The sequence below is a fragment of the Coturnix japonica genome, chromosome 15, assembly GCF_054131305.1.
Source record: "Coturnix japonica strain WE chromosome 15, WE-NBRP24, whole genome shotgun sequence".
NCBI classification, from domain to species: domain Eukaryota; kingdom Metazoa; phylum Chordata; class Aves; order Galliformes; family Phasianidae; genus Coturnix; species Coturnix japonica.
Genome location: NC_140677.1, coordinates 1111477 through 1139467, shown reverse-complemented (window position 1 = coordinate 1139467; position 27991 = coordinate 1111477). Strand labels below are relative to the sequence as shown.

The following is a 27991-nucleotide window of genomic DNA, read 5'->3' as shown; positions in this document are numbered from 1 at the left end:
CAATCCTACATTCCTCTTGTTTAGCAACTGCACAGCATTCTGATTGACTTGATTTTTATTAAGTATAATGATTAATTACAGAAGTATTTTCAGCGTTTTGATCATTAAATGAATCCAAGTTGCTACAGATGTAGAGCTGTATTTACTGAATGTGACAGTAAGAAAGAAAATGATTTGCATGGAGAAGTGCTGAGGTGTTTCCAGGATGGGAACTGACTGGAAAATGGTGTTTCCTAGGCAGGAGCATCGGAAAGGTTTCTTCTGGGCAGGATGGAATGGTAGGAACCAGCTGGAACAACATCAGGAAGAAAGGCAGCAGAGAGGAGTCATTTCTTAAAGCACCGACTCAGGGCTCCTTTGAGACATTTTAGAGGATCACTCAGGTCATAGTTTTAATTATGTTCCATGCAAACTGTTTTCACATTTGGCTTTAACAGCTCTCAGCAGAGCCCGGCTTTCCAGGAGAGATAACCAAAGTACTATTAATTGCTTTGTTTTAAGCAGGTGAAAATAATTTGCTACTATTCATTATCTTTCCAGTCAACGGCATTCAGACAGAAGCGTTACTTACTTGTACTTACTACTTACTTGTAGCTGAAATTAGTATGTTTTCTGTACTGTCAGCTCCAACTAAAGAGTGACGTGAATCAGTTTTGTTTCTTCCCTGCCACCATCTCATAAAGATTTGGAGTTCCATTTCCTAAGCTCCTTTTTGCTCTGTGCTGGGACACTGCTGCCAGTGGAGGAGTGCTGTGAATGTGAAGGTTCAGGCAGCGAGTGCTGCCTGGAGAGCCGCTCTGCCCTATCTGCACACGTCGGGGGGTTCTGCTCCCTGACCCCATCCCTTAGCTGCATCTCCCATCTAAGTACATAAATGCTCCAGCGAATCGTGACTGCTCTTCCTGCAAGGTCTTCTTAAAGCCTGTCTGCAATCTTCCATTTGCTGGAAGCATTGATAAGGCTTTCTGCTGTTTATTCTTTGATCCCAGTGCCCAGTATTGCAGACGCTTTCAAACCTCACCTGACCCAGAAGTTTTTATCTGCAAAGCTGAACAAGTAGGAGATAGGAGACAGGTGCTGCCAAACATGTTCAAGATTGATGTTCTTCAGTGGTACAATATTTTGCTGGTTTGCGCTTTTATTTAGGAGGATAAAACTAATCCTCTTCTATTGCAATCTTATTACCTGACTCAAAATCTCAGTCTTACAGGCATCTTTCTGGCAAAAGCATGATGCTTTCTCAAGCTGTAAATGTTATTTGTCGGGCTCTGTTCTTTGACACAAAGTCATGTTTTCCTCTAACAGCTCAGATGGGAAAATTAACATTGACAACAGCCTCTGAGTCTGCTTCTGAAGGCATCTGCCTTAATAATATCTTGCAAAGTAGTCGAAGGTGTGGCTGATAAAAATTATCTTTTAGCACAGTCCTGAGGAGGCTGAAAGCAGTGTCTGTCACTGCAGGTAGTTTAGATCATCTTTCCAGCTCAACAAAAGGAGTTTATTGACTCTGACAGAGTTATCAGCATAAGCACTTCAGAAGCAGAGAAATAAATGACATGCTTTTGTGTGTTTCCACAGAACTATCACTTCCATTGGTAAATATTCATAAATGATTATATTCTCTTACCATTGCAAAGGGAGAGTGTGTCTCCCATATTCCATATATAGCCTATTTTTAGGTCTGATCAAAATTAATACAGGTACGTATCTTTATAATATTCTCCACAAGAGTATATTTCCCACAGCATTCAGCATTACTGGTGCTGTATGCACATCTCCCATCAGTCCATTGCACTTTGGTAGTGCTCCTCAGCAGCATTTGGAGCAGGGAGGACAGCTGCCCTGCATTGCTGCTGGGGGTTTGGCTGCAGGCAGGGAGGAGGGCTGTGAGTTGCATGGCTTGATACAGAAGAGTATAAGAAGCATGGAAGTGCACCCTTTGTCCAGGTGAAAAAATGCCATAGAAACACTGTCGGAAGCCAATGACTTTATACTGTACTATAAACTTTTACTGTGAGCAATCCTGACTTTGCTGCAACCAGCAGGTGCTTTCCCAACACTGCGTGGGCAGATTTCAGCCACTGAGTGCAGTGTTGCTCTGGTCTGTAGAGATGGAACTTGAGAGTGGAGTTTCACCATTAAGCTGTCTTAAAAATGAGCAGTGCATGTTTTGTGCCACATTCTGTTGGGTTTTCTCCTTGCTTGTCTTTGCACAATTTGCATTTGCTATCCAGAGGGCAAAGTTATGGAAGTCTAAGGGCTGCACTACATCATTAGACAAAACTACCAAGCTCATACACCTGTATTACTTGCCTCTTGTGCTAGGAAGTGTGACTTCAAAGTCAGTGTGTGAGAGACGTTTCATTATTCACTCAGTGCACCATATGAAAATGTGCCCAACTTTCAGATACATGATTCAATCTTTGCTTTTGCTCAAGAGGAGAGTGCCAAGAGCAATGGTGAGTACTGACTTTGCAAACTAATCTTTACATCATTTTGTGGGTTTTGCAGTGATCAGTATGAAAAGCACCTCATCCTTTCTGGGATTTGCTTGATAGAGCCTGCTTCACTGAAATTAATGGGGATTATTGTACTGACTGGAAATGAAGTCAGAATTTTCCAGCTCTGAACTGTGCAGGAAGCATCCATCTAACTCAGCTTCTTTCTCTACATTGGCTGAGCTTAGAATTTTCACATCCCTATCAGGAAAAAAATTCAAGAGCCCATTGGTCACAATTTGATACACCTGCAGAACAATACAAACATATTTTATCTACTCAAACTCTTACAAACCATCTTAGGCTATAAAAATGACAGGTTGTTTCCACTTCTGGCCTGAGCTGATTTCCTCTTGCTATGCCATTATCTCACCCAGGAGCTGTCTTTGTTGTTCTTCCTATCAGATGCATTTTCTATTCTCACCAAAAAAATAAAATAAAATAAAAAGATGAACTGACAACATACACCAGCTGGTATTTGAAATCCTTATAAGCTAAATGGACTTTTGCTTAAAGAAAACCCCTCTTCAAATTCCAGTGTGCTCAGGGGAACTGGCAAGGTCGTACTTTTCTTCCTATTAAATCCTTCTGGGAACTTCAAAGCAATCCTAGTTAAAAGAATCCATTATAGTGGATATTTGTAATTGTTACTTATGGCCCTGCCACTGCTCTGTACGATATTTTGCCTGTCCCCTGGGCACAGGGCTCACTTCAAGTGTGGCTATATAATCCACTCCGCCAGCTACACAGTCTGAGTTTGCCTAGGGGCTGTATAATACACAGGGTAAATATCAGTTTCTGAAAGGGCTAATAAGAAAAAAGCCTTGAAGGAAAAAATGTGGTCCTGGTTAGAATGCAACACATTTAGATGTGGATAATATTTGTGTAAACAGGAATATGTGAACGCTCTTCATATAGAAATATGCATGCAGCATTTTCCCAACCCTGCTGTGTACATTACGTTTGTATGCATATGCATAAGTGTAATTATTCTAATAATTTGAAGTAATTGTTTCATTATTAATTGCATTCTGAAAGCAGCGGAGGTGAACCAGGTGAACCACTTTATCAAATGTATGTAAAACAGCACTGAAGTGCAAGATTGCTTAGGCTATTCTTCTGATTGTGCTCTATTGACATTAATCACTTATTCATCATTCCTGGGCATTAGTGTTCACCTTGTGATTTCCTTTGGATGTAGGAGCTTATAAACATTGCCACCATTCTGCAGATTGGAAGTAAGACACGAGCGGCATTGGTGATGCAGCTGGGTAGGCTGGCTGGACATCTGGCTTCCAGCATCCTGCTGGAGCTGCAGAGCTGAGCCAGAAGAGAAGCTGGCCTTGTCCGTCTCAATTACTGCAGGGGAGGCTTGTTTGGTGGCTTCTGTGTTGGTTGTTTTTGAAGCACTTGACGTTTTTGTGACATCTTTGTCACTCTGTGCTATATGTTTACACAAGGTAAAATCTGTCTGCGTTGCCCAATCTGACTTGTGATGGTTTCAGGCAGAGTTAGGATTTACTTCACCACTTCCCATCCCATAAGGTGAACTCAGCACTGAATTCTGTGCTTGCATGTATTCCTAGCAGCAACAGGTAAATGAATTTCAACCGTGGGATACCAGAAAAAGCTACTTTTGCTTCCCAGGAGATGGTGATCTCATTCTTAGATTCCTCACCCAGCTGGGTTCTGCTCAAAGCACTCAGGCCAACCCTGGTACGTTGGCGGGGTGCCTGCAGCAACTATGTCTGCAGGTACCCACATGGTGATCCTTTAGCATCTTGAAGGACACACTGAGTGGCTCCAGGAGCAGTAGTTCTATTACTGTCACCTATCAGCTATTCATAATTAATTTAAAGAATTTTGCTTCAGAAACTTTATTCCGTGTTTTTACAGTTTTTCTGTGTGGGTTTGGGTTGGTTTTCTTTCACAAGCTGTTTGCTTTATATGGATATCTGAGAAAAAGAAAAAGGCAAGACTTCCATCTTCCTGACTACATAAATGTGTTTTCTCTCTCCCTGCTAGCAGGAGTCTCACAGATAACACTTTCTATGTGAAGCAGCAGGAACACCTCCTCTGCATGCCAACCTGCTGCAGACAGCCCTGCCTCCTCTGTGGAGTGCTGTGCATTGAGGGCTGAGGAGGGCAGTTTTTCAAGCCTTGTTTTGCATGCATCTTCCAATGACCTCCTAAATGGAACTGTTTTGCTCATAGATGGGAACAGAGATACGAACACTTTGGTGTGTTCCTTCAGAAATGGCTCTGCATGCCCAGGCTGAGTTTTCTGGAGCATCAGTACGGTACAAGTGAAGGTTTCAGTTTGGTATTGGAGAGGGAATTGGTGCAGTTGAAGAGCCGTCCTTGTTTCACATTCCCAGTGACTTTTCCCTGGAGAAGACCACCTTAAGCAGGTGAGCTGCCTTGCTTTTAAGGGCAGTGGCATTGCAGGGCCCTCCAGCCATGCTCAGCAGGCCCTGCCATGCCTGGGACGTTACTTGTGCGGCACGGTGCTGCTTGGCTCACAGCAATATGGGAACACTCCTTTACGTTACAAGCAACAGCTGCTGGCAGTGTGGGTGTCTCAGGGCCCACACAATCCAGGGGAAGAGGGGATGGTTGCTAAGCAACTTGGCTCTATTTCCATTTCTGCCATTTCAGCTCCTTCTCAGCTTTGTGCTCGGTGTCTACGGCTACTTAATTTGATCCTATTTGCAGTGACAGTGTAGGGTCTTGTGCCTCAGATAATGGTTCACACAAAATGTACCGATTGTCACACTTAAAAAACACATTTGGTTTTGGAGCTGGTGAAAGTGAAATGGCAACCCAGGCTCACTGCCCACTGGGCAGCACCAGTGGGCCCTCACCTCAGCATCCCGGGACCGTCATCCTTCTGTCCTCTCTGATGGCATTCAATGAACTAATTTTGCTGTTCAGAGATTCCTGCTCTTCTGGAGGATCATCCAGCCCCAGGCCTCTCTGGCTGCCACTCCATGTATTTTTACTCTGCTGTCACATGCAGCACATCCTTCATTAATGTCTGAGCTCATGTTTCCTAAGAGCTCCTTAGCTTAAATTATGAGAGGGTGAGGCAGCTGCATGAGGGCTGTATGAAATCACTGGTGTTACCTATGAATGATGCACAACAGAACTGATCTTGTACTGCAAGTTTGCATTTAACCCAAAGAGATGGGGATGAAGTGGATTTGCTGGGGATTCTGGATCCTGCTGGGTAAGAGCTGCAGAGGCAAAGCCACCCTGCTTGGTGTGCAGCATCTCTGGGCAGATCCTGCCCTGGTTGCTCATAGAACTTCATGGTGGATCTCTCCAATTTCTGGCCAAAAGAGGGAAGAAAACTGATGTTCAAAAGCAAAGCAGAGAGATAAAATCTTACTAAGGGATTTATAAAAAGAAAACCACCGCCACAAAAAAAAAAGTAAAGGCAAACTTAAAATATAATTGACACCACCCACTTTCATTCTGGTTTCGATTTTCCAGCATCTCATGGAGATTACAAGTTGTATATTAGTAATACATGCTGTAATGCACAGCATGTCACAAGAGCAGCTTAAGAAATGCGTGATGGCTTGATAAATCTATACAGTTCTATTACATAATTGTTCTTCTATTAATTTCCAAAGTGCATTTACTCTCCAGGCAGCCCTTGCTGGGAGTTCTGCAAAATGTGCAGAATCTGGAGGGCTGTGCTCATCAGAATAGATATATATCCTGCATATATTAGGAAATAAATAAAAACTTGCATTCTTAGTGTGTTGCTGCCAGGTATAATGCAATTCAGCAAGGCTTTTAAGTAGAACTAGAAGTTATTCATATGCACAGCTGAATGCTTTGCCACATATTTAACAGAAGCACTTTTTCACCATGCTTCAGGAGTTTTCCTGGAGGACAGGTGGCTGATAAAGTCACACAGAGAACCCACTTCCAAGGTATTTATTATCCAAGCAGGACTCTGTCTTCTCACTGGCTTGTCATGTATGGGAGGGCTGAGCGTGGGGTGGACAGTGGTCTCCTATCAGGAGCTGGAGGGACAGAAGGTGGCAGTGCCATGTGGCATGGGGTTATCTCCTCGCTGGGCAGCACACAGGGGAGGGTCGGCCCTTGTCACCTTTTCACTTGTCACCATCAGGCCTTTAGGTACTGACTAAGTTAGTTACTGGGAAAAAGAAACAATCTCTTTAGCAACTTCTCACTCCCTGTTGTAATTCTTGATCTGCTGACAAACCTCTCGGCGACTCAAACAGCACTGATATTTATGGTTGTGTTCAGTGCTGAACTGCTAATTGTTGCTGCTTTGCTGAGAGTGACAAGGACGTGTGACAGCTAAATACGATGTAATTTATGAGAAGAGAAGGCTGTAAAGCAATTATGGAGGAACACTCTTTTAACTCGTGTTATATTTGTAATTCAATATATTCGTATTCTATTACTAAAACATGAGGTTCTGAATAATCTGTGTAAAAATCAGGCAGTTCAGGCTGCAGTTCAGAGATAAACAATGGCCCCCAGCGCAGGCAGTGAGCACAGGAATTTTGTATGGAATGGTAGGTATCTGTTAAAGATACATTGCCAATGCAATGGTAGTGGACAGAACCATGGGAGAGATGTGACAACGTGATATAACAATTTACATAGATTTAGATATTAAGGTTTTGTCAGGTTTGGGGTGAGCATGTGAACACATTCAGGGCTGTTGCTCTCAGTTCCTGCTCATGTATTCCCTGGCTAAAGGCTCTGTGCTGTGTGCTCAGCTCTGCTTTTCAACACAGAGCCACAGGAGGGGCCACATGTGTCCACTTCCCTGTTGGATGGGTCAGAAGTGGAGTCTAATAACCAGCTTCTGCTTTATCTGGCATGGATGGTTCTGATTTCCAGGCAGGCATTAATAAAATATGAAAAGGAAGCATGATCTGCCATGATGACTGCAAAGAAAATTGGAGCAGATCCAAGTTTGTTGCCATCACAATGCGAGCACTTGCTCAGTGCTGGAAGTACTAAGACAATGTTTCATATCTTTAATAGCCCGAGATGCCCATAGGCTGTGATAAAATTCATCTTTTGTACTGTAAATCCGTCCACTTTAAGCTTGGAAGAGTTAACAAATGTGCATAAAATTGAAGTGAAAGTGATTAAATCTCACTCTGAGCAAGTATTGACAGATCTGCTTTACTTTTGGATGCTCCAGGAACTTCTTTCTTTGTGGCCTGTGCTCAAGATAATGAAAACCAGTCAAGTGAAGAAACATGCATCCAAAGAGGATTTTTCCTTCGATGTGTTTGTTTTTAGTATGTTGTTGGCACAGAAGATACAGTCACTTACGGATAACTCCTGTTATCCACTTACGGCAGGGGATGGGTCGAGACTACCACTGCCCCCCAACCTGTTGGAGAGGCTGGACAGTAGCTGAAAGAGTTCTGATAAATTCTTGTGTTTTCAATAGATAGTGCTTATTTTCCATGTGAAGACAGACAGGTTTTCTTCATTTCCACAAGTTGCAGTGATTGTGAGATGTTCTTCCCAGTGGGCTGCTCAGCTGCAGGCAGTGTGAGGGCAGCTTGAAGTGAGTGCCTGTATGTGAAGAGAGTGAGGATCTGCTCCTGGAGAGTGAGAAAGGCTGTTGCATACAAGATACAACAACCAATACATAACAGTTGTAATTTAATATGTTAGATCATTTGCTAGCGTCACTTGTTGATATCTTGGATGCAGTTTCATCCTTAAAATCAATGACATGCCATGAAATGACTTTGTGGTGACTGAGGTGCCTCTTTGTGCTCCCAGCAGTCCAGCTGCTAGCAAATCGTGTGTCAGTTCCATTTCAGACCTTATTGGAAAGGGTTGCACTTGACTTCTTGCTCATTGAAAGTTTCTGATTGCTTTCATATTGAGGGTAAGTGTAACGTTTGTAGAACTGCCCCTTCCTTCTGTCACAGTAATGTGTCATGGCATGTACAGCATTCTCTGCATCCCTTGAGCAAATCTTCGCATCCTTTTGGAAGTGTGACAGCCTCCTGTGGTTTCCAGTGTAATCTGGGCCAACCAATTTTCATTTAAGTGGAGCAAAGTTAGGGCATAATGCAGTGGGAGCTGAAGATCCCTGTGCTGTGCTGTGCTTGACGAATGTGTGAATGCTTAGGTGAGGTGTTTACCTATGTCTGGGCCCCAGCCTGGAGGCTGTTTGTAGTTCAGCTGTCCTGTCTGCGTAGATGGTGTATTCTTCCCCTGCTAACATTGCTTCTATTTACCACAATTGGAGAGAGAAGACCCATGTCACCACTGGGAACATGTAGCCTCTTGTAACAGGAGGTCACCTTTTCTGAAAACAAATCACAAGATACAAATTCTTCAAGAGGAAGTTTATTTGCAAATAAGCAGTCAATCTGCATCCAGAATGTTTCCTTTCTTCGGGGTAGCCTGTATTTAAGTGTAGCTAGCAGCCCACATCGCTCACATGGCTTACTTGTTTATTTCTGAGCTATGACCTGAGGAAATGGGCTGCAGTTGGTGTGTGTGTTGGCACTGGAGGTACCATCCAGCACTGTGCATTCTGCATAGCACAGCTACTGGCTCACCTCCATTACAGCCACGTCAGTGGCCAGCTGAGGTTGACATAAGTATATGTATATTAATTACCATGTATATGTGAGAAGACAGTCTGTTTTCAGTGTTGGAAAGCCATTGTCTATTAGCATGAACAGCAGCACAGTGAATGAGATCTGTATCTGTTTCTGACTTAAAGAACAGGGTATGCTCATGTATCGTGGATTGAAGCACGGTGAGTTCTGGTAATGCTGATGATTCATTAGCATTCCTCATCTTCATGTAAATTAATTTCTTTGAGAAAAGTCAAATCTGTACCTGGTGCTAATTGCCCAATGATAATGAAGAGCTGACACTCATTATCGAGGCAGACCGTCGCTCTCCTGATGTCTTCATATCAGAGCTCGTCTGGAAGGCGTACTTCAGCTGGGCTCTGAGTTACTGGAGTCAGTGCAGGAGCAGCTGTGAAATGCAGCAGCTGTGCAAAGAGAGATGTGATCTCTTCAGTCTTAAGGACAGTCTTAAGAACCAGGGAAGATCATCTTTGCTCTCCTAGAATTATCATGAAGCCTTTATTGATCACTTTATCTGAATTACAGATAACGCTTTTATCACGTACATTTTTCTGTTGAACCAGAGCAGTTCCAGAAATAATTGTCCAGGACTGAAATGTGTGGGACTCATCTTTTCACAGAGGGACTACAGGAGCACACACTGTCAAAATGTTTCTTAGATGGGTTCACTTGGCACTGGTGATTCATTGAAACTAAGAGATGAGATCCTGTGGTAGAATTTGCGAGAAAACTCATTAAGCAAAATTTCAGGATTGCTGGATGGTAAAGTGAAAGCCCTGTAAGTGATGGGGGGGTGATGTTACATGAACCAGCCATGGGAAGTATCAAAATCTCTCTCTATTATAGAAACTCTGCTGCTATTTGAAATTGGAGCATGTAATGGATAAAGCTGAAGTAGATCTCAAAATAATACATGTAATTACTTTGCAACCCATTTCCTGATTACACATTTTTTTTCCAATTGCATTTTACCTCTCTTCAGCATTTAATAGTATACCTCAGTTTATTGGATATTTGCTGTCTAGTCTTGCAGGATAATGAGTTTCATCCTCCCGTGTGTTGAACACCTTCACGCCCCAGAGCAGTTAATGGGAATTGAAGATCAGCTTTTTGCAGCATCAGGCCTTGACTGAGCAAACAGCACCGACTGTTGTGTAGAGCATGGCAGAACTGATAAATGGGGTTTCAGAGTGATGCTATAAAGTAGGTTCTTTAGGAGAGGAGGGAGACCTTTTCTTCAGTCACTGAACGCAGTTCAATACAAAACCTCGTCAGCTCAGGGCATGTACTCACATCTTTGTTACCGAATCTGCATATAAACAGTGATGTTTTTGTTAGCGTGCCTGATGGGGAACGTGCCATCCAGGTCCCTAAGTTGTCAGTGCTGCCAGGGTACTGCACTGTATTTTGCTCAGTGTTTAGCTGCAAATATTTGCAACTTACTGACAGAAATGTGTAGTGCTGTTCACAATATGAGTACTGGCTGCTTTTACTGATTAATATTTGCAAACAGATTTGACTTGAAGGCCTTAATTAGGAAAGCTGGTGCCTTGATCCCCACACTGAAAAAACCCCAGAAGTTGTAAATCTGGATCAGGAATCACTTGTTTTCTCCCCACAAGAAAGTCAACTCCTAGCCCAGGATATGCAGGAAGTTGGAGAGAATGTTGTCATTGTTGGGAAAAGTCCTGATATCCTGCATGGGATCTAGATGGGGCATCTCAGCAGGTGAAGGGCTGCACTGCTGCTGTGGATATGGCTGGCTCCACGTTCCTGACCAGAGGAACAGCCATTGCCGACCGCTCCGGTGACTGTTCCCCACTTGTCTTTCAGGCCCTGCTGCAAAAAAGAAGTACGTCAGTTATAACAACCTGGTTATCTAGCCCGCTCCGCCACGGCGTGAGGACGGAGAGGACTTCCACCCGCTGCGGGCACAGGCCTCCAGCCGGCCCCGCCGTCAGCAGAGGCCGGACCACGCTGGGAGCTGCTGCCCCGGCTGCTCCGTGTGCCCGGCGTGGTCTGTGCGGTGAGGTGCGGGCATGGGGCCGCAGCCTGGCCCTGTTCCGCCATGGAGCTGCCGAGCCCACGGCACGGAGGAGCGCTCCCTGGCACTGCGAGGACTCAAAGGGGCTGTTCTGTCTTTCTATGTACTTCCAGACTGCAAGTTTTTGAACTTTCTGTACAGTTTGTGAGGATTTTTTGCATATTGCCATCCATGTTGTTTCCAGATCACTGTTGGCTGGTTGGTTGTTCTTTTCTTTTGAATGCACAGTTTTCATTCAGGCCCTATTCTCTGAGACTTAGCACATGAAAACAAAACAGTCAAAGGATCTAAGAGACCTGATGCACATGACCTGTATGATTGCTATTGTATCACCGCAATCCATATATTTTTTTTAATGAAAAACAAAAAAACAAACAAAAAAAGAATTTAAAGACCAAAAACTGTGCTGGCAAGGTGAGCCCCCCCCCCCACATTGATGGCTGCGGAGGACGCAGATGGGATTTTTGCAGAGTTTTAGTACAGGTCTTGATATTTGGAATGCATGCCAGTAATGTATTTTATGGTACATGTTAATAATTTATGTTTGATATTTGTATTTGTGTTCTATTTTGTTATTTTATTTAAGGTATCTGACTATTTTGCAATAATTTCAATAATTCTTATGATATTTGGAAGGAAGAATATGGATTTTACATGTCTTGAGGTTTTTCTTTGTTGATGCCCCACCATGACTGACCAGTGTGGTAAGGACTTACAAAGCATGTATGTTTTATACTGTTTGTAATAAGTAATTTCGTTAATCTTGCTGCTTATGTGCCAACTTAGTGAAACCAATCTTTGCCGCGACCTCCCTTCCTTTCCATTCTCTCGATCTTGTGATATTATCCAAGAATGTATCAATAAAGGGTTTTGGTTAACTTTTTTTTATTTACTCCAATAAATATATTTTTTTCAGTTGTTCCCTCCCCCTCCCCCCCTTGTGACTACAGTTTATTTCATGACATCACTGAAGATCCCAACCCCCTGGGGCTCTGCGTGGGCGGCCAGCACAGCTCCATCACATCAGCACTGAGCATGAGCTGAAACCAGAGTGTGGGAGTGGGAGGACATTGGGGAGGGAAGGAAGGAAAAGCCAAATCGCAGTGCTGAGTGCCAGGACCTGGACTGAGTGCTGGAAGCTGATGCTCAGCCACTCAAGAGAGCCCATCTCACCTGTTGGTGTTTCATGGCTCCAGTGCTCCCTTCACCTTTTGAGTCCTCTTGGCGACATTCAAGGATATTCTTTCCAACAGCCACTGAAATGCAGTTAAATCAACAAGTAATCAAAGTCAATCTACCAGGCATTTGTTGAATGAGCTGGGGGGAAAGGAAAAGCACAACAAGAGGTGAGATGAAGCTCATTCAGACTGCAGTGCAGCACCTGGTGCTGCCTGCGGCAGAGAAGCTGCTTTGGGTGCCATCTGACGATTGCTCTGCAAAGCATTTAGCCTCCCATTTTCTCTAGACAACTTGATCAATTATACTGATGAAGTTAATCAGCATCAAAAGAGACTCTGACAGCTGTGGGACAGCCCCAGCCCCAGCGCATGGCGATGAAGACCTCAGTGGCAGAGCTGGGCAGACTGCATGGGCAGCCAGGGGCTGGGGGTGCTGCTCAGCCTTCCATGGCTGTGCTAATATTCACAGATACAGTCAAGAGCTCCAGCAGACAAAAGATGATGTTCCGTCCAAGTAAAGACTTTGTTAGCAAGAAATGAATTATCAGCCCAACAAATAATGAAGACAGAGTGGCTCTGCAGTATGATCCATTTTCCCTACACAGACCAAAAACACAAGGCTGCGGTAAGTGTGTAGCCAGCAAACAGTAACACTCCTAGTCAGACTCTATTTTTCTGAATGGACAAAGATTGGTCTGTTGGTTTCTTCCTTTTTTTGAAGGGAGGGGATCGGGAGGAGGTAGAGGAATGGATGTGGGGCTGGGTGCTGTGCATTGGAGGTGGTTCTGTTTGAGTTCATTCTCCCAGCTCACGTTACATTAGATCCAGCAGAACTCAAAACCTGGGTTAACACAGAGTCGGTCTCAAATGATTTATCCGATATGATCAGCTTTCCAGTAAACCAAGGAGGCATTAACAGCCTGCCATGTTTCCCTGTGTCAGAGTCCTGCATAGAACATGCTGTGCTGGCTTTGCTCTTTGCTATTCAGCACCTTCTGTTGCAGCCCTGCGGTGCAGTCAGGCCCTGCAGCACAACCTCCATGTGCAGACCTGTCCTCGCACACCGCTACTGCACCGCATTTATTAACAAAGGACATGAATAGCCATATATGCATGCATGAATCTGCATCTAGGGATAACTATTTGTGTTACACACATAAATACAATTTAGAAAAACAAGCATTTATGCATGAATGTTGGTGTTCAATAACATGAGTGCTAAGTTGGCTTCTGGGCCACCACTCCCTCTCTGTATCCAACCTCTGTATGGAGTCACAGAGGTGAGAGCAGGGCTCTGTGTCTCTGGCACAGTGAAGGTGTGAAGCTGCAGTGTCCGCTTTTCCATCCCAGCAGTCACACTGTGTGCTATTACACCCACACAGCACATTTTCAAACCAAAACAGTCCTTGCCTCCATTTGAGACCTGTATTTTACAAATTACTGTGCTTCACAGCAGTGCAGCATTACCTTTGCTTTCAGAGCATCTCTAGCAATCCTACACACAGACATAGTGCTGTGGCTTGCTGTCCCCATCTACTGCTGGCACCGGTGGTGTCACACATGTGACAGCTGATGGCAACATGTAGTTTCATGAGGAAGAAGGACTTTGTTTAGATAAGGAGAGCTGGTGGAGTTTCCTTCACAGATCTTGTGCCAGTGAACGTGGCAAGACATACAGCAAAACAGTGTAGCACAGACAGGCGCTGGAGGAGCTGCTATGCAGAGTACAAAGGGACCACATGCACATGTGAGCAGCACTGCTGCAACATGGCAGTACCCAGCTGAGCACACACAGAATGTTACTAATATTGTGGTGCACATACCAAGGAAAAGGCCCACTAAAAACTTCCTGAGAGAACAGAGTGTGGTTTTTTTGGGTACCATTACTACACAAACTGAATCTTGCCCCAATTCTATGAGTGTGTTAATGCCATGTTTATTGTTCATAAATACTATTGCTAAGCTTTCTGGACATGCTATGTGATGGATAATGACAATTATTTAGGCTGAGTCAGAGCTTAGCTTTCATTTGTGACATTAATTGCCTTTATATATAATTAAATGCTCTATAATACAGCCATATACAGAATCTGTGCATCCATGAAAGTGCTAATCAAACGTTTTTATTAATTTCTAAGAGCTTTCTGTAAAGGCTTTGATACAGTCGAGTGTTTTCCAGTAAACAGTCTATTGGATAAGATGCTTAGCAGAATGTTTTGATAATTGCTCTTTGTGCTAGATGTGCAATTAATACTATTAATGCTGGGTGAGGGCAGGGGGGAGCGGCGCTGCCTTCCTGCTGCTCTCCATGCTAGGATCCCCACAGCAGCGCTGCCTGGCCCAGCCCAATCTCCAAAGAGTCAGGTTTGGTTCTGGAATGCTCTGATGGCGATGTGTGGGGTGTTACAGAAAGGACCGTGCAGCATCCCGAGCTGTTCCTCCGCTCTTTGTTGCACACCTGCAAGTGCAAGTTCCTGCAAGCAGTTTTAAACCTACAATGTGGGTGTGATGCAGGTAATAGAACACCCATAGTTTTTGGTCTGAAGATTTGCAAGCAGCGCAGTGAGGGGCGGTTGGATGTCAGTGAGTAGGTGACAGAAGGATGATAACCTACATACGCTGCTGCCTGCATGCATCACATTTGGTAGGCCCTGAGTATTATGAAATAATAGGATGAAATAGAAAAATAGCCATTTTTTCACCAAGTCCCTGTTCTGAAGGGTATTTCTGAACACATACCCATTCTTATTTCCAGACTGGGCCAATCAAGATGCATACACCAAGGCAGGGACACACGGTAGGGACTCAGATGGGCTGAGTGCAGGATGCTCATGCCCAAAGTCTCACATTTCTTTGCTGAATCTTTAGCAGATCTTAGCTTCATTCAGTGAGAGGAGAATGGTTTTTAAGCCAAGGTTTTCTTGTGGTGGAGTGTTGCCCTACCATAGCAGGATCCCAGGCCAGTGGGTGGCAGCATGCTGTTCTGCTCAACCCACAGAACCCCAGCTGTCCCCACAACCTTCTCCCTGGCCGGCAGCTCTGCATTGCAGGGCAGCTTGGCGGTGCTTTGTCTCATCCTGGGATCCAAAGCACTGCAGCCAAGGGCACTGCCCCAGGCAAACTGCACAAAAATAGGGGAAAAGATAAAAGTGCATGAATTACAAGGCGCATCTGAGGCCTGGCTGTGTAGGTAAGAGTTGTTACAACCACAGAAGGAAGAAGTGAAAGGAGAACATCTCATGCCCTTTGGCTGCTGCTGGTACCATGCTGGGGTGTCCGGGCAGACCCAGGGCCCAGTGATGGCAGGAGCACAGCCAGCCTGCAGCCAAAGGACACAAAATGAATAAAGTATGCATATGCCTGCATACTTTATTCATTTTACAGGCAGAAAAATTCCTAGAGTGAATATTAATGGCTGTGATGTTAACCTGGCATTACTTAAAGCTAAGATGGTACATGTTTACTTACAGACAGCAAGATTTTCACTCAGGATGGATAAATGATTTTGGGCCTCTGTTGGAGCTCTGTCATGTGGGAATTTGGGGAGTGGGAGGCACAGTGCTGAGCACAGTGATGGAGAGGCCAATGGTGGGAGGCCCCATTGCCAGAGGTGATGGCGACTGACTCGATTTCTCAGCCACACTGACAAGGTCTAGGTTTTAATTTAAGCAGGTGCTCAGGGCTTCAGCCCCAAAGAACCAGGTTCAGTCCCTGCTGGCAGAAACAGAACAAGGCTGCTGCTAAGCAGGCTGCTTTTCATTCTTGCCTGTACTTTTACCACTCCAAAGGGTAAAAATCTTCCTTAATCTCAGGGACTAAGCAAAAAAGAAAACTTTATTTTTATATATATAAAACTTTTTGACATTAAAACAATGGGATTGGCCCATGTTTTTCTTAAGACTTTCGTATTTGTAAAAACCAAGATTAAAAAAACTGAGCTGCTCCTTGGACATCAGACACTCAGCATCCTACAGCTAGAAGCAGAAATGCTAAGTCATGGCTTGTACCAGTGATGGCGCACCTGCTGAAAGGCAGGGCCAGCCCAGGAGAGCTCAGATGCATGCACTGTACCCGAGTGATGGGTACACTAATAAGCCAGCCAGTTCTTATTTAGATGGATTAGGGTTGAGTGTTGGATGGTCAATGGGACCACAAGTAGAATTAAAAGATGTACATGAGCTTTTAAAAACCCATATTAGACAACTGGAAAATCAATTTACATCTTTGACAGGGCAAATGGAACTTCCTTCAAATGGAGCTTCTCCTTTAAAATTAAAACCCATATAATTATGAGGGAAGAGGACTTGGACCAGCAGGATCCTAGTTGAGCAAAAAGAAGGCGCAGCAGACTAAAATCCAACTAGAGGATCTGGGAACCTCAGATCCTCTAGAATTAAGACCAGTGATAACTCAGAAGACTAAGAAAATTGAGGTAGACCAGCAGGGTTGGTACCCAAAGAGTGGCCTGGTGCCCACACCACACTACACGTAGCAGCATCCCATACACAGCTGCTGAACTTACTGATTTATTGCAACAATTTAAACAAAGACCTCAAGAGAGCACACCAGCCTGACATCTGAGGTTATGGGATGTGGAGCTGGAAGCATGGTAATCAATGGACCTGATATTTCCAAACTTGCCATTACCACACATCTGGCCCTCAGACAGAGGCTGTATGCAACAGTAATACATAGTGAGGAGAAGCATTTCCAATTCAGGGGATGACAGTGGCATGTAGAGTTACATGGCTGAACAGAAGTGACATAAATACTGGCTTATGGACCTCAGTGGAAGAACTCCAAGACTATGTCAGAGAACTAGAGATGAAGGAGGCTGTTTATGATGCATTAGAGAGTTCTGGCCTGGTTAAGCACTTGGCAAGAATGAGGGATCTCATACTACAACAAGACCCTCCCTACCAGTGTGGCATACTGGTGTCCATAACGAGCCCTTTAGTGGCCTCGGAGGCCGTCATCCAACAAATTGCTCAACTGGTGGATGATCTGGAAGAACACAGAACAGGCACAATATCTGGGTGCTGCAGCAAATCAGGACCTCCTCCCTCCCTCCCCCCCAACAGCCTTTGGTACCCAATATAATTATGCAGCCTCAGCTATGAGACTAAACAGACATCTGGGACACAACCCAGTGTCTAAACAAAGTGTTGACCCAGGACAGGAACACGACCTGTATCTTGTTGCGGAGCTCAGACCTACCCCTTCTGGTACCTCTGAAACATCCATACTACTCCCTGTGAGCCCACAGGGTCACTGGGAGGAGCAACGTGACATCAGGATATTCCTACAGACAGTAATGTCCTGCAGCATGCCCAGCCTAAGCACCAGGCAGGCTGTGAGCAGCTCCAGGCAGTCAGCATTGTCTTAAAGCTTCTCTGGCTAGGAGTAAAGCAATGTGCCATGTTAGCCTCAAATTAAGCAGCAATAATTTAAAGATCTTCATCTAAGTATGTTTTATTGAGGTTCTGACTTCCTTTATACGTTTTTTACAGGTTGACTCAAGCTGTTGAACATGTTAGTCAAAGAGGGAAAAAATAAACCCTTTAGGGTACATGTGGGCAGTGCTTAGTGAGGGATGAATTTATGCACTGTAGTACCATATGGAAAAGCATAAACATGCATTTTGCCCATAGATAAGTGACTCAGTGTTAACTTTTTTGTTCTGTTCGTGAAATTTTAAGACAGGAGGATCTCGAGGAAGATCACCAGCTAATTCCTATTAATAGAATAAAACCAAACAGGAGGAAGTATGGAAAGCAAACAGAAGAGCCTCCCCTTGTCATAGTACCTGAGCTTCAGCAGAAGCTTACCTTCCTGCCACCGGGATGCAAAGCAGAAAGCTGCTCTATGGACAGCGCTTTGTAAGTGCATTGCAGAGAAGAGGCAAGCTGCTTTTAGTAGAGGTGAGCTCTTTATAAAGACTATTTCATTTAATACAAAATGTATTTGTCTGTTGTCTTTCATTTACAAACACAAGAGAAGTATCTTATTGAAATAACTTAGCAAAATGTGACTTCTTGTGCTGGTTACTTCTTCAGAAGTGCAATTAATTTTATATGTAATTCATCTCATGGAAGTTATACAATGTGAATAACATGTGGACTATTGATGCTATTCAGCGAGCAAATGGGTTTTCTTGGCAGCCTAATGGTCTGTGCAAAATGTATTTGAGCAGCTTTAGCTATTTTTCTGAACCCATTAGCTGCTATGAAAATCTTTAGTTAACCTAATCTTCTCATTCCATCCATCACTAGGTGTCATCTGCTCCATCCCAGGCATTTGGCAGGCCCTGGCCGTTACTTTCAGCCCTGACTCAGCCCCAGGTTGACACTGTCTATTCCCTGTGCAAGGACAGGGATCAGGGCCCTCCACAGGTTCTTCCCCAGCTCTGAGGTCTTGGAGGGGGTAAATCTTAACATTTATCTGACTGCTATGAAGACCTACAAGGCTGGTAACAGATGATTTGCAATGTATTAGCATGGAAAGGGTCATCAAATCAGGCCCCAGCAGCGTGTCCCATAGCCCTTCATGGTCAGCAGTACCCAAAGGGGATATAAATGATGATGGCCTGACACTTGGGGTTGGTTATTCACATCTTGCAATTAGTCCTAAAGCACGGTAATTAGTCCATGGCACATGAATCAGCCTTTTTTTTAAGGTCTGTTAGGAAATAATTGTGTTTTCTGGTATGTGATTGGCTTGGGACAACTTTCTATCTAATGTCAATTATTGTCCCCTTGATGAAGCATTCCTGGCAAGATAATGGCTGCTCCTGAGACTATCCTCACAGCCCTGACCTGAGCTGCACACAGACCCTGCTCCACCTTGCCACAGTTGTCCCATATGAGATGCCATGAAGGATTTTGCATGCACAGTAACATGGATCACCCTTGACTGCAGTAACCAAATGCCTTTCCTTCCATCCTACCGCAATAACTTGTAAGCACTGGGCTCTGTCTGGTCTTGTCACAGGCTTTTGTCCCAGCCAAAGAGTCATTAGATCCAACAAAGGACTGCAGCTCTTTCTCCATGCCACGAGCTTTTATTGTGTAGTTGAATGTTCTGAGCAGCATCTCACACAGCACTGAACATCACATACATTTCAACGAGCCCCTTCAAGGAAGAAATTAACTTAATCCGTGCTGAATGTATATCTCAATCTATTGCTTTTTAACTTATAAAAACGACCACCTCCCACTATATTAAATTGTAAGATAAGGGAGGCTTGCACTAACTTTTCTGCTGCTATAATCCTGTATCTGCTCTCTCACATGTGGCCTCAGAATAGATCAATTATACAGCATGTGCCCTTCCCTGCTGCCAGAAAAGAGGGCTGGAGAATAGTTAGAGATTACTGGATGTTAAAAGCCAGGCAGCGGGGCTTCATGCTTTCTGCTTGATGCTTCCAGGCTGCCTCCAGGTGCCCATCACTGTGAGAACAAGCAGCCAGTATCACCAATAGCTGGAGAAGTGCACCTCAGCCATAAATAAGCTGAATACAGTATTGACGTGGGAAGACTAAAAGGAGCTCCAAGGAAGGAAAAGACAACAGGATTGGCTGTAGAGAATAGAGGAAGTTACATCAATATCATACAGATCAACACCACCCTGTTTTAAGGGGACCACACCTGAGCCACTGGCCTCTGAATGCATCACTCCTTGTAGTGACTGCAGCTAAGGAGTGACTGCAAAGCACAGACCACATTTCCTACAAGTGCATTGTTCTTATCTACATCTGCTTACCCACTTATTTGGTGACGTTGGTCCCAACATGCTAATTGCTACTGCAAAAGCTTTCCCTGTCCTAAAAATACTTCTCAGTTTCATCTTGTGTGAATACTGGAAGACAGTGCCTGCTGATTAAGTAAGCAAATGGTGATGTGCCTTCAAGAAAACATGATTCAGAACTACAGCAGATATGTACATATGGGATTCACAAGGAAAGAAGGAGCACATGAATGACAAGAAAATGCATGTGTATGGGGCATTTGGCTCACGCAGCTCTGCACCCATAACTTTCATGCACCTGATGTATTACAATGCCTTGTTAAAGGTGAGAGGATGAATGAAGTCCACTACACTGGCAAAGCCACAAGGGTACCCCAAGCAGAGAGGAGCAATGCAGTATGCAGCTGCAGCCATAGACATGGGTGTAGGCTCTGCAGCTCACACGGGGAGCACACCACAGGCAGTAGAAGGATTCTTCTTTCCCCATAGCCTTCCACTACTCAGATTTCTTACCATGCAAGCAGTTGCTCAGGGTGAAGCTAGGCCCAAGTTGGCACAAACCTCACTTACTCAATATGCAGCTTGTCGTTTCCTCCATCCACATTCATCCCACTCCATCACTTTTACCTCTTCTGCTACAGACACATCAGCCCCTCTAGCTCAGCAATCAAGCATACAGAGTCGACAGGCCAGCAAGGGGGTATCTCAACTCTTTCAAAGGCATTACTGTAACTCTCTAAGAGCAACTGAATTTTGCTCTCCTCCACTTGTGTTCTCCTTTCCCCTTTAATTAGACAGTGCATTTTATAAGGCAAGCTGTTCTGCTTTTCCGATGTATGGAGAGGGTTTATATGTCATCATCAGCATCACCTTCCTCTAGAGACCTGTTCCAAGCACGCTTTCTGGGGGCACTGTGCAAAGCCACTCATCAGCACTGTTTACTAGGAGCCTCAGAAACCAACAGGTGAATCCTGCTGACAGACTGAGGAAGCAAAACTCAGGGTAATTGAGGAATAAGTAAAAAGAGCTTCTCAGAAATTGCTCATTGTGCAGCACGTCTCTCATCTGAAACCTTCAAGAAACATAATGAAATAATCCAGAGCTGCTGAATCTTTTCACTTCTTAAAATAAATAAATAAATAAGTTTTCACACAGAATAATCAAGGGTGACATACAGCTTGTAGACACTAGAGGGCAAGGATGCATATGGATGTACTGAGGAGGGGACGATGCTGTGGGCACTGCAGTGGGGGAGGAAGGGCAGTGTGGCACACTCAGGGCTCTGGACTGAGCCCGCACAGATCTGTGTGGCTCTAGCTAAGACTTCTTCTCCTAAAAGGTGCATATGATACACGTCCATGTGAATGCATACACACACATGTATATATGTGTGCACATGCACAGACTTCAGATGCTGTAGCCTCTCCCATGTTTCCTCACATAGTACAGAGTTCAAATCCCAGTGCAGGAGAGGACAGAGTGCTGCGTTCTAACTCAGATCAATTCATGAAATAAAACAAATAAGCTTCGTCAGTCTGATGAAGAAGTTTTATGTCCTTGAGAGACTGCAAAGAAAAGAAAAACTATTTTCTTAACTGAAACATTAAGAAGATTCTTCTTAAGTAAGTCCTGTGTCCAGCCTCACCTCAGGACTGCACAAACCCACATCTCTGTCTGGCCCAAGCACTGGCCTACCTGTAGCACTAAAATCAGCAAAGGCTGAGAGGAGAAGGAAAGCTGCTCCGCCACACATGAGAGGCAAAAACACTGAATTCCACCCAGCAGATGAAATTCTGGTTGTTACACTCACACACACAGACGTGTCTTCTTCAAACAGCCTTGTCAGTGCCTGAGGGCAACCTGGGAATAATGCCATCACACCTTTAAGAACAGAACCTGTGATACTGTCATCAAATCACTCCTATCCCACTGCTACAGAACTGTACATAGCGCACTTTTATTCACTGCACAGCTCTTGGAGCTATGCTCCATCCCGTGGGAGCACCAGCTCAATTAAACTTGTTCTGTACTCCCCTGCTTCAGCTGCTGTCCACACAGCATCCTCCTGATCCAACCTGCTATCCTCTGCCTTGTGTGCCAGCTGTGTCAATGGATATTTCCAACCAGGCGAATTTGGTAACAAAAACACATTTTTGCACTTGATGGAGGATGTCAATGCAACCGCTGTTATAATAAATACCATATTCCTGCTTATATATCGCATGTTCAATGGACTGCAGATCAGAAATATTGGATGCGGAATACTTTGCGAAGATACACAACATAGAATGGTTCCTAGGGATAGTGCAGAAGTTTCAGGATCCGTTCTGTACATAGAAAGGAGGAAAATAAAGACTGAGGGAAAGGCAGAAAGCGGGGTCAAAGAACCCCAACACGGGAAGGAAAAGATTAATATACAAATATCACTCTACTCAGCGATTAATGATTAACTGACAGGTTTTCTGATATGGTGCTTTCTTGGCCAGGTTTTTGAGGAAGATTCCTTCATCTGCCTGGGTTTTTTTCTTCTATTTACTTCACAGTCCTTAAATATTAATGCTATTACATTTTGTTTGCTTCACTTTCCTTAAGTATTTATGCTATTATGCTCTCCTGGCATAAATATTTGTTTTATTAGTATCTATTTAACTGAAGGATAAGTAGCGAAGTCAAAAATTAGAAATTACACTGCAAATGTAGAGGAAGAACAGCAATTAGCTCTGCCAAGGTGTTAACCTTTTGAAAACAACGTGATTTGCCTATATGCTGCATCTGACGGGCTGCGCACCTACGGATGGGAGCTGTTTTGATGACATTTTCCCCATTCACATTTAATTTCCTTCCTCCCTCTTCCTGCTGTGCTGCCAGGTTACACGGCCCAGGGCAGCAGCAACTCTCAGTGCTTTTCTATTCCATTCTATGCTACTCTACTCTATCCCATCCCATCCTATTCTATCCCAGTCCTCCCCACTTTATGCTCATGGCATCTCACCAGACCAATACGAAAGGGCCTGGATGGCTACAGGTTTGATGTTTTAAGTCCACCAAGGTACTTTCCTCATCAGTGAGCAAACAAGAATACCATACAGGTAACTTATTCTGTATTTTCTTTATCATTCCATTGAATAATGACTTACTGGTTTACACCAAAGTAGTACATGGTAACAGTTCCAATCCTGAGACTGTTTTCTGTCAAACAAAATGAGCACAGAGCTCAGCCAACTGAAGGTACTCACTCTGTTCTGGGTATGCTGTCATCTGCATATTCAAGCAAGGAAGTAGTAACATTTCTATTCCTGACACCTGTCATGCAATTTAAGATCTATAATTACTGGGTGTTATGCATATTATATGCAGTTTTGCAGGCTTGGTTATCAATGCAGTCTGCAGCACAAAAGTGTGTGTGCAATGTCAACGTGGAATAAAAATACACCACATACTTTTGCCATAGAGCTCAAGATGAATTAGAATGGAAATTATATACATCCAAAATGCCTCGTGTACTTTTCTCAGCAGAAATGGTTAAAATAATTGCTATCAATAACACGTTCTCCCTTAAGCTGATACCCAATATTTTTATGCCAATACTTATTTGACAGAACTGAAACCAGTAGTGTTTCAGAACAAAGTGCTGGTTAGCCTTAGCAGTGCTCTGAAATCAACGGAGTAAAGCTTCCAGAAACACCTCTCCTGCATCACTTCCTGGTGCCAAACGTCCAAGAGTGAAGCATGAGAGATGCCAGCCCTGTGCAGAGCCTACATTTGTTCCTTGAGGTACCGCATGCTTTAGGAGCACCTTTCCCATCACAAATTCTGTTATAATTTCAAGCATGTGCTGCCTTATAACTGAGCGGGGCTGCTGTAACCCATAGGATCCCCATGCCATGCATACCCATCACTGCAGCACATTGTCTGGGTCAAGAGTTGTGGGAAGAACCAAACTTCCATTGGTTTCCACTCCATTCATTTCCAATCTATAATTAATACACAACCTGCTGGTTTTAGACAAGAGTGCTTAAAAACATTTTGGGGCCTCAAGATTCAAGTACAAGTTACCAGGTGGGCTGCTAGTGCTTTTTTTCCCCCCTTTTGCCATAATGATGGATTTCTCTTTTTAAAGAAATGCATTGCACGATTGAGACAAATATTGACAGAGGAGATAAAAAGGGTTGTTATGATAATAGGTGTAATGGGATGTTGTTTATAAAACTATAGCTGGGAACAGAAATCTTTCCCTGCTGTGGAATATTGATCTCCTCAAGAAAGAAAGGAAATTAGCTTTCTTCTGTCGACTACAGCTATAGCTATGCCTTATCCTAACAGTATATCCCGTACCTCATTGGCACGGATGTGACGCCCATGGATGAGCTGCTTTTTGATTTAAAATCTACATGAGGCAGATGAGCGCTACAGATGAGGAACACATCCCTCCCATCCCTCTCTGCTCACCCCCAGAGCACCCACCCACACACCCCCTGCCTGCCATGAGCCCACTGCTCCCCATCACCAAAACTCAATTACTGCAGTTGCCATGGAAACAGGTTGACCAACGGCCTGAGAAGATGTTCACAAAAAGTAAAATAAAGTTCAATTCAAGCAAAATCCTGCAGCTCCTGCACTGGTTTGGTCAAGCTGATACTCTGCTCGCTCACCCGCTCAGCAGAAGGCAACCTTTCCAATCTTCCTCCAGAGTGCCATCAGTATGAGTTATTTCTGCTATTACACCTATTTTCATTATGAATAATCTGCTAAGCAACATTGAGCTACAGAGAAAGAAAGTAATGACTGTGCCCAGGTAATATATTTGTTTGGGGCTCTCTATTTCCATCCCAAAATGATTTGACATCGGTATTCGACTCACATCTCACAATGGAGAAAATCCAGATGCCACAAAAGTAATGACACACTAAAGCAAAATCAGCTGTGGAGATAGAGGTGAGATATTCGGGCTGCACTCTTCCAAGGAGCACCCAGAACTGCTTTTCCCACCCCAGCACTCACAGGAGTGCACATCCAACTGAGAAACACAGTGCAGCTCCACACCACCAGCTGGGCCACTTCTTGAAGTGCAGGGGATGCTCTTATCCCATGCAACTGTTAAGACCAACGGTGCCATTTCACACCTAAATTCTCCTTAACTGACAAAGACAGCATGTGTTATTATAAGAGGCTGAGTTATTACACAGCTGTATTTTTTTTAATTTCTAAGAAAGCACAGAACTTCTGTTTCCAATCTAACAAAGGATGTTACGACTTCCTTTTCGCACAGTTGGTGTTTCAACAGATTGTTTAAAACTTAAAGCACAACAGCCATCATCTATTACTAATCACAAGTGAAAACAATTGGTTTTGATCACATTATGCCTGCAAAGTAACCAGTTCCCACCGCTACCTTCAGCTGCTGAGGCCACTCCTTGGACATTTCATTCTTTAATACCCAGGAGCTAAAATCATGGCAACATTGTTAATTAATGAAGAGAGATTAATAATCCAACAACTACTTGATCAGAAAAATAAGGGAACTAAGTTGTAAGACTGACTGGGAAGCTCCAGTTCTGTGTATGGAGTTGGCTTTGTGTCTGTGTATGTACTTGTTGGACTGTGAAAACCAAGTAGGTCTGCCAGCACACACAAAAGCTCCTGTAACTCTGTAATGCATTTGGAAGAGTAGCAATGGTAGTAAAGACATAAAGTCCCAGGTTGCAGCAAATGAGAATGCTCAAATGCAGCAGCTGTGAACACAGAAACAAAGGAGAGAAACTGCCTACATTTGGAAGGCCTCAGGTACACTGAGACCTCCAGCAAGATGCCCTCACCTCCACTGCCAACCCTGAAATGAGGGCTGGCTCCATCCCTTCCATCCCTTGAATACACTGCATGCACCTGAGCTTCCCTGGGCTGGCCCTGCCTTCCCATCAGGTGTTCCATCACTGCTTCAGGCCATGACTCAGCATTTCTGCTACAGCTCCCATTGATTTTTTTCATCGTATTCAGTGTAGTAAAATCCTATCTGTAAAACAACTGTGTTTCCTCTGGGTTTGGTACAGGGTGAAACAGATAGCATACGGTTACTGATAAGCCCACAGTCCTTCATGCATCTGGTGCGATTTCACAGTAAAAGATGTTGCCATTGGTGAAATCATTCTCTGAAGCAAACTATTTTGGTCACTCAAAGATTGAGAAGGGGTAGCAAAGATTTAGGCTGATTCACATAAAACAAATCAACAAATATGTGAATACGAAGACAAGGAGTACTACGACACGACAAAGTCAAAGCAGCGAGAGCGCTCCATCTGGAGTGAAGCGCAATGCAGAGACATGCAGTACTCCTCCACGCCAGGGCTGTTCTTTGTAAATAGAGTAAATTGCATCCAGATTAAACTCAGAAGAAAAACAAATGTGTCCATAGTGTGAAATTCAACTTGGTTTTACCTACAGAGTCGCATCTCCCACCTCTATCAAAACAACACAAATTTTGTTACAGGCACTGCAACCTCTGAAATCGTATTTTCACTTAATCATTCCTGCTGCTCAGCAGCAGCAACAGGGAGAGGTTGGTTTTGTATATATTTCAGTTGCTTTTCTCTCTCATATTTGGAAACAGTTAAGTTTCCAGTAAGCAGTATAAAACCACAGTAAAAAAAAAACAGGGATAGCAGCAAGGAGCTGGATCAATACCCACTTCTGAGATTACTGCTGCAATAATCTTGCATTTGTTGAAAACTTCAACTGAAAAAAAGGAAGAGCAATGAAAACAGGAGAGCAAGAGGAAACTCTGCTCCAGGCAATCAGCTCAAATGAATGGAGACCTCAGAATGCAAAGTATTAACATCTTCAGATTGCTCCAAACATTCAAAATCATGCACCAAGAGAACAGGACTAAAGACTGGGAATGTGCATAAGGCCCCCACAGCAGGGACTTGGTAATGTGCTTACCTGAGCTGAGGGCTTATAGCTTAAAACTAAAGAGCTGGGAAAAGCAAACACTTGTACCTGCAGCTCTGTGCTGCCATCCGCCCCCAGGCGCTGCCCTACACACCACTCAGCTCTGTTAAGTCACTCTGTTGTGTCACTGTCCCACCCTCTAGGCAGTGACGAAGCGTATCCAGCCAGCCCAAATCTTGTTATGTCACTGTTAAATTACTACATTACATTGATGCTATGTCAATAAATACATGCTAGCTTCTCTCTCAGAAGTGCAGCATAGTGTAGCTTGTTTTCATCCAACGATAAGGAGAACTACAGCTCCATAATTCAAGTTTGCCAGTTTTCTGTAAATGAATTCTCAGCCAAAAAATAAAAGCCAAAGCAGGAGGGAAGGAGGGTGGAACAATCAGTTAGGGGCATGGAGGCACCATCACAGGCACTCCCTTCATGCATTCTTCAGGTGCAAATATCACAGTTCTCCAAATGGTCAGATTTATCCATATTTTGCCTCTGCTGCCATCAGTGCATCTGCCATCTCCAACACTCACAGCTTTTTAGCTGTCCATTCTTCTGCTCTCATTTGGCTGCGGCCTTTAAGTACCCACTTTGGGTCAGAAGTTCCCATTTCAGTATGGATGTGATTCAGGCAGAGATAACATGTAGAAAAGTCAGCGCAAAATGCGGTGAATGCGCCACATGAGCAGACAGCTGAGGTGCTTCCTCCACGGTGATGGGCCGTGGGTCCCCATGGCCAGTGCTGGGTGATGCCACCCAGTGCCACAATGGAGGCTGCCATGGCACATAGCTGACCAGGAGAAGAAAATAAGCCGCGGCTTTTTCTGCTGGGAATACAAAGCAGATGGTAATTGCGCCTGTTGCCGCCGTGCTGGAGCAGAAATCCCTTTCACTGAACCAGTGCTGTCAGCTACAAAAGATAAGTAGCTGTACAGATTCTTGAAAGGATGGAGT

General features: G+C 44.1%; 1 protein-coding gene and 1 long non-coding RNA gene across 11 annotated transcripts in view; one reads left to right on the top strand and one right to left on the bottom strand.

Annotated features, from left to right (window-relative positions):
* GRM7 (glutamate metabotropic receptor 7) overlaps nucleotides 1-12054 on the top strand; it is a 210660-nt gene extending 198606 nt beyond the window's left edge. For 6 of the 8 annotated variants that reach the window (XR_014934770.1, XR_014934771.1, XM_085516724.1 and 3 more), the window contains one exon: nucleotides 10961-12054. Coding sequence is in view for 3 of the 8 variants with exons in the window: in XM_015875339.3 (XP_015730825.2) it covers nucleotides 10961-11010 (50 nt within the window). In the remaining 5 variants the exon portion in view is untranslated. Of the gene's footprint in view, nucleotides 1-2325; nucleotides 5937-10960 lie in introns of those variants that run through there. The other 2 variants (XM_085516721.1, XM_085516720.1) reach the window with 1 other exon arrangement.
* LOC107319946 (uncharacterized) overlaps nucleotides 38-27991 on the bottom strand; it is a 157997-nt gene continuing 130043 nt past the window's right edge. For 2 of the 3 annotated variants that reach the window (XR_014934773.1, XR_014934775.1), the window contains 2 exons: nucleotides 12345-12427; nucleotides 38-10966 (listed from right to left, as the gene is read on the bottom strand). This is a non-coding gene — a long non-coding RNA (uncharacterized LOC107319946). The remainder of the gene's footprint in view (nucleotides 10967-12344; nucleotides 12428-27991) is intronic. The other variant, XR_014934774.1, reaches the window with a different exon arrangement.